The sequence below is a fragment of the Medicago sativa genome, chromosome 6, assembly GCF_051527215.1.
Source record: "Medicago sativa cultivar Bolivia chromosome 6, Bolivia_mono, whole genome shotgun sequence".
Lineage (NCBI taxonomy): Eukaryota > Viridiplantae > Streptophyta > Magnoliopsida > Fabales > Fabaceae > Medicago > Medicago sativa.
The window spans coordinates 78,832,790-78,840,040 of NC_140754.1; the positions used below are offsets into that span (position 1 = coordinate 78,832,790).

The 7,251-nt window shown below is 29.3% G+C and overlaps 1 protein-coding gene across 1 annotated transcript; it reads left to right on the plus strand.

The window, feature by feature from the left end:
- Window positions 1-214: 214 nt before the first annotated feature.
- Window positions 215-7,070, plus strand: LOC146917096 (uncharacterized). Its single transcript, XM_085718899.1, has 6 exons — window positions 215-597; window positions 4,657-4,874; window positions 5,017-5,263; window positions 5,388-5,473; window positions 5,572-5,663; window positions 6,376-7,070. Exons 1-6 carry the CDS (start codon window positions 496-498, stop codon window positions 6,699-6,701), a joined length of 1,071 nt encoding a protein of 356 aa, XP_085575025.1. The 5' UTR covers window positions 215-495; the 3' UTR covers window positions 6,702-7,070.
- Window positions 7,071-7,251: the final 181 nt, after the last annotated feature.

Here is a 7,251-nt window from a genome sequence, read left to right on the forward strand (position 1 = left end):
AATTAATTAAAGATAAATTATCCAAAAAAAATATATTATCCCTTATTTTTATTTATGGTGGTATAATAAAAAATCTTCTCCTAGAAGGAAAGTGGGAAAAAGTTTCTCCATTTAATCAACCCTAGTCAAATGTGTAAAAAATATTATTTTCTTTTGTCTTTTTTTAATGAAAGATGAGCTAAGGATAAATAAAATCCATAAATATACCAAACCCAAACACAAAAACAAACAAAGTCCTTTATTATTCATTTTTATTTTTATCATCACATCCATCGCATATATAAAACATAGTTTCTGCATTTCTTCAACATTATGAGTGAGAGAGTTGAGAGCTTCTTATCCACATCTAAAAATTAAGATCAAATATCATTGATCTTAATAAAAGTGTTGAAACCCTATTCTTTCATTCATCCATAACTTGAATTTCTCTTGGGTTTGTCGGGTTTTTGAGAAGATTTTCTTTCATTTTCTTGGGAAAATCATTGATCAATAGCAATGTCTTCTTCATCTTGGAGTTGTTTTGGAGATTCTCAATCTAATCTGCAACGATTTCTTCAATGTGTCACTCCTATTATTCCTTCACAGCCTCTACCTCAGGTATTTTTATGTTTAATTATTTTATTTATTTATTTATTATCCAATTTATTTTTTCAGTCTTTTTATTTGTTCGATCTGTGTTTGAATGCTCAAGGTGACAATGTTTTCATTCTTCCTCTTTGTTTTGTCAATTCATGGGACGATGTGTGTTTGTTTGATTGTGTTTGTTTAATATTATTTTTTTAACTCACACATAAAAGGGACATTTTTGTACTTTCATTAGGTACAAGGACATTTTTGTATTTTTTAGGGGTATACTATTTTTTGGTAGATAGACGAAATGACAAAACTATTGTAAATTCATACACATAAGTAAAGATGTCGTGGTTCGAACCTCAATCATGACATCCAGCTTAACAATTTTAACATTTTTACCGGTTGAATTAGGATTTGTGGACTTTAAGGGTATAATTTTATTATACTACCAATATTATTCTGTTCTATTGTTATTGTTATTATTTTGTTTTACAAATTAAGGCTGTTCTATTGTTATTATCAGTCTCTAGTTTCTTGTTGTTTTTAATCGTTTCTTAAAGGTGTGCCTGTTACGAACATTAATGAACTAAAAAAGAGTTTTTGAACTTAATACATTAATTCAAAACACCAACTTTTTTTAAAAGTTGAAACAATAACGAAAGTTAAGAATACTTGTTTTGATCTACTGGAAAAAAGATATGTTTCATTTGTTATGTTTCATTTTTCTTAACAGCACTTATGTTTATTAGATTTAAATTATGCACCGTTTGACTAGTTAATTTTTTTAATAAATTAAACGCTTTACTTTTTAAATAAAGTATTTTTTTGAGATGAAGTATTTTTTTTTATACTATTAAACTTTTCAATTCAAATATTGAGATGTTTATAGTGGTTTTGAATATAAAATAATCTAGAATGGACCACGTATCCACCATTAACTAGTACATAAAAAATATTTAAAAATCAACTACGATTGTCATCTTCTGATAATAGATTTTAATAGTTTGCCTCATTTTTATGATTGAAATAATAATTTATTTGATATAGGTTGGATTAAAACAATGGAAAGTTGGATTAAAACAGTGGAAAATAAATATATAGTTTGTATTGAATCGACATCAATCAAATCACCGTCTTAGTCTTAATTATGAGAAATATCATGAGTTTTTATTTATTATTTATAATTACTTTTTTGAAGAAGTCAAATTAGTCCATCAAAATTGACATCAAGAAGAATTGAACATGAAACATTGAATCGAACACACTCCAATGTCTCATACCAACATTATCAGACGAATCCAAGTGACATCACTTGATAATTTTTACCGTGTTTGCCATTGTAATTTTTGATAATTTAAAGCATCAATCCACAATGGACCACTTAATCATAGAACTCACACTTATGAAGTGTGTTTTCTTTTCAAGGTGTTCGATTCTTCTCGGTGCTAATTTCTATTTGCTAATCCACAATGGACCACTTAATCAAAGAACTCACACTTATGAAGTGTGTTTCTTTTTAAGGTGTTCGATTCTTCTCGGTGCTAATTTCTATTTGCTAATTTAGTTTTTCAACAATTTTTTTTGAAAGAAACAATTTTTTGAAAAGTCAAATTTCATTAAAAATTATACCCTTTCAAGAATTTTATTATAAGATCTCATATGCTAAGGTTTGAACAAGAAAATTCATTTTTTATTTATGTTTTGAATGGTATTAGAGTTGTAGTTGGTATTTTTGAGTAAAAGAAAATCATATTTTTGGGAAGTTATATCCCATTTTCATTATTTAATTGTGATTTCGGATAACTACTAATTTTCCAGTCATATTTATCATTAAACAAGAGTCTCATATATATATATATATATATATATATATATATATATATATATATATATATATATATATATATATACACTTTTTTATATAGCTAATAAAATAATATTTTCCATTTTTTATTGTTCAAAAAATATATAATTCATTTAATAGTTTAAGAATATTAATGTCAAATAATATATTTAATGAATAAAATATCAAATTGAAATATAATTCATTTTTATTATCTGTTTTTTGGAGACATTACCGTTGACTTTTACCTCTTAATATTTTTTTAGGAAAATATAAAATTAATACCGACCAACCAAATTTCAAGAAATTACACTTTGCTTGCACTAATTTTTTTCTTGAAAGACTTTGCTTGCACTAACTTGTACGACTTAGAGCCCGTTTGTTATAGCTTTTTTAAGAAAAAAATCACTTATTTTAAAAAAATAATCACTTTTAAGAGTTTTGCATCCGTTTGTTACAGCTTTTTAAAAAAATCAGAATCTAAAAAAAATCTAAAAACAGCTTCAAATGAGAAGCTGTTAAGAGCAGCTTCTCAAAAAATAGATTTTTTTTAGAGGAGAGAGAAAATATTGTTTAAAAGATTGAGCTAATTTTGTAACAAAAAAATCCCTTTTATATAGTTGTATCCAAACAAACTAGATTATTTGTTTAAAAAAAGTGATTTTTATTACGGTAAACAAACGCAAAATAGATTCTGATTTTTCATAAAATCTCTAAAATATAATCTCTAAATTATTTTATGTCAAAATCACTTTTATTTTAATCCGTAACAAACGGGCCCTTAATTTGATAACATAACACGTAATTATCCTTCTTTGTGAAAATATTCTGGAATAGGTTAGTGAGACCTTTTTCATTTTAATTCCATAGTTTTTTTATTTAGTCAAACATACAGTTCCCAATAAAAGAATCACATAAAAGTCTTCTTAATTTATTGCTTTGAAGAAAATCCGTAGGTAATTTTGTTTTGTTATGACCAGAATCAATTTTCTTATCTTAGAGTGATTTTATTTGAAAACTTATGATACTTTGAGATATGATAGAAAACAAAGGCCAAAAATTTAGGTACTGTTAAAAATATATTCAAAATTGATAATATTTACACGTGCTCCTAGCGGCTCTAGATTGCCCCACGTGTAGTGTGGCAAGAAAATTGATCATATATATATATATATATATATATATATATATATATATATATATATATATATATATATATATTCCTAAAAAGAATAATAAATTGGCCATATAATTTCTTTATATTTGTTGGTACGATTGCACTAGTTTTAAAATATTATTTTCATACTGGTTTTTGTATTTTACTTTACTTTTTGATAAACCTATTATTGAGTAAGATACTTTCAATAGAATTTTCCATTTTCTGGTTTTAAGTTAGTTGCACATTGCTTGTGTGAATATGTTAATTTATTTGAGTTTTGTCACTTGGCTTGTGTGCTTTATTGGTTTCATTGTTGTGGTTTTGTGACTAACTTTTCGTACACTTGAGTTCTAATCCGTTCATTTCTTGTGCTAGGTAGAATTCTTTTTGAGGTTAATATATTTTATTTTGAATTGTTAAAAAAAAGCTAGTTACGTATTCCAACTCTCCTAAAAATAATCTACACATTGCAATGTTATAACTAGGCATGGCTTGTATAGCCTGCTAATTTTGGTGGGATACGCCGAAGTTTCAAACTTGTCTTCAATAGTTGGTCCATCCCGTTTAACTCGTTGAAAAAATGGGGCGGGAATCGGTTGGTGTGGGCCAGCCCGCCAACTCGTCAACTTTCTATTTTTTTATATTTCTTTTGATTCAATGGTTTGACACAATTTAAAGTGGAGCAGCCCAATAACTCATCATAACGTAGCTTAATCGATCTTTTTTGTTTTAGAGAATTAGTCAATGGTTTAGTCGATTAATATTAAAACTTATAGGATAAGTTTATCGTCCATCTGGCTCTTACACACTCTCCACAATTGTGTCAAACGGGCAAATGAAAGCACAAAAATGCTATTACATACACTAGATGCTAGCACCATTGCTTCTTAGTTATCACGAGTCATGTTTTTAATGGTTGCACATTATTAATTTCTTAGTTGTTATTGCTTTAAGTGGTTAGCAACTTTATTGGTTGTTATGAGTTTTGATAGAAAATTGTTATTCTATTAGAATACAGAAAATATCTTAAATTGTTAATTTGTTATCTTGATTTTCTTTGTTTTCATTATTCCATTTGCAGAGTTGCTTTGATGATCAAAATAGCCAATGGCAGACCATTGGTAAGGACTCAATTGAATGCTTCACTCTGAAAGATCTATTCGACCGTTTTTCTGAATGGAGTGCATATGGTGTTGGTACACCTGTGATATTGGAGAATGGTGATACTGTGGAACATTATTATGTTCCATATCTATCAGCTATCCAAATCTACACCAATAAGCCTGTTGCGGATTTTCGGTATGTAGTAAATACGGTTGTATGTTTACTAGTATAGTATCCGTGTGATGCACGGATAAAGTTATCTGTTATCGATTGTTATCAATGTGGTGCAATTTGGTACATTTGTCAAAAACTTACCAGCCGCGTTTCTCTTTTACAGGAATCGGAGGGAGGATAGTATTAGTGATGGAGTTGAATGTGAAAGTGATTCGTGGAGCGATGATAGCGGAAGTGACAACATGTCTAGATCATTAAGTAACAATTCAAGCAAAACTTGGGATGCTATTTCTGAAGACTCAAGCTCAGACCAAGATGGCTCATGTCAAAAAAAGGATAAGCTTGGCTACCTTTACTTAAACTATACTGAGATAACTTCGCCTTACATGAGAGTTCCGCTTATGGAGAAGGTAACATTTTTATTCTCGATATCGTTGTGTAGTATTTGCTTTTCACCACCTCATTTAAGTAGCAAAGTAATTAGATGTATATTGCATTTACACTATACATCAAATTTAATTGTTCTTGTTTCAGATTCCAGAGTTAGCTGAAAGCTATCCGGAACTAATGACCTTGAAGAGTGTTGATCTTTCCCCTGCAAGCTGGATGGCTGTTTCATGGTGAATATAATTTTATGCCCTTGCTCTAAAATGTATGATTTATGTTGGTTTTCAAGGTTTGAAAGATGTCATATATGTTGTTCTTTGTTCATGAATAGGTACCCGATATATACCATCCCTAGTCGGAAAAACGACAAGGACATGGAAGCATGTTTCCTCACTTACCATACATTGTCATCATCTTTCCAAGGTATTTTGTTATTCCATTTAATATTGTCATTTCGTTAGTAGTATTTCCGTTACTTAGGAGGTGATATGATTAGAATAGTATACACTCACAACATTTATAACATGTTTCATTGTATCATGTTTGTCGTTTACTCGTGTTCGTCATTATTCGAAAATATGTTTACGTCAATATGAAGTTTGTTAAATTTGTTCTTTGTCGTTCAATGTAATTAAACATTGTTCAATTATTTTGTTTATGGTCAAAGTATATAACGCAACCCTTGAAGTAACTACAGTTAAATTTAATACACTAATCAAGATTTTATTTGAATATGCAACGACGTGTTATGACATCAATGAACTTTAGAGAATGTTAGCAACATATTCTTTAACACTCTCCTTCTCTTTCTGAGTTTCTATGTTATTGGTTGAAATTTATGTAGCTGTAGTTATTTAGGCAACGATCCCACCACATAGGTAGTGGAGCCCTCAAAAATTAGTGAGATCCACATAAATTTCAGTCGATATCAAAATGAGTGTCCAATAATGTGTAGCTAGCAGTCTTCATGGATATTTAATATAATTTCATGCAAAAAAATTATGAGATTGTGAGTTTTAAATAATTATATAAGTACTACTTAAAAATGACAATATATACTCCATATTTTTTCATGTTGTTATGTTCACATATTTTTTATGCAAAGCTTCATGTTAGTTCTTATGTGTATATGTAGATTGTGCAATGGAGCTTGATGACGTGGACATGAACATGGACATTGACATCATGAACATGTTCATGGACATGGACAAAGATGAATATTGTTCTAGTGGCTGGGAAAATATTGTAGGAGAGGATTGCAAGAAAAAGAGCAGTGGCTCTATTTCTCTACCTCCATTTGGGCTAGCCACCTACAAAATGCAGAGTGATCTTTGGCTAAACACTGATCCAGATGATTACGAAAAGATATCAGATCTATGTAGTGCTGCAGACTCATGGTTGAAACAGCTCAATGTCCACCACCATGACTTCGACTTTTTCACAGCGAACTCTGTCGTGTGAATTGGTCTATCCATCCTTACCTGACTGTCCTTTGACTTAGCTTTGAGACTATGATGAGAATGGACTGAGGTTTATGTCCTTCCATTGCAAAAAAAAAAATAATAAATAGGTTTAACTTAGTGCAATTCTAAAACATTTAGAAAATTTGGAGTTATATATGTCAAAAGGGCGTATATAACTTCTAAAAAAAATGTAAAGTTTTTTTTGTTGATTAGGGCCCAGTGTTTTTATCTACCTTTTTTTTTTTTTTTTAATATAAGCTTTTTTCCTAGAAACAAGATAACAACTTGGTACATGTAGCTGAACTATGATCTAAATGTTATGTACTATAGTCCTCTTTTTAATACATGGACTGGGGTTAGTTTTGTATATCCTTGTTCTCTTATTTTAACTTTAGGGCATAAACAATTGGTATATGTGTTTGGAGTAAACAACTTAATCAAACAACTTTTATACGAATTTTAAGTTGTTTATATAAGCCAGGATGAATATCTCAACATGTTGATGACATCTGCAAGGAAAATGCAATTAAGATCAGTCTTCAATAAGA

What these genes read in the sequence shown, in the direction of transcription:
- LOC146917096 (XM_085718899.1), top strand. Translation starts at nt 496, where the DNA reads ATGTCTTCTTCATCTTGGAGTTGTTTTGGAGATTCTCAATCTAATCTG. An exon ending in AAGCCTGTTGCGGATTTTCG is followed by an intron (nt 4,875 to 5,016) that starts GTATGTAGTAAA and finishes TCTCTTTTACAG; the next exon opens with GAATCGGAGGGAGGATAGTA. An exon ending in GAGTTCCGCTTATGGAGAAG is followed by an intron (nt 5,264 to 5,387) that starts GTAACATTTTTA and finishes TTCTTGTTTCAG; the next exon opens with ATTCCAGAGTTAGCTGAAAG.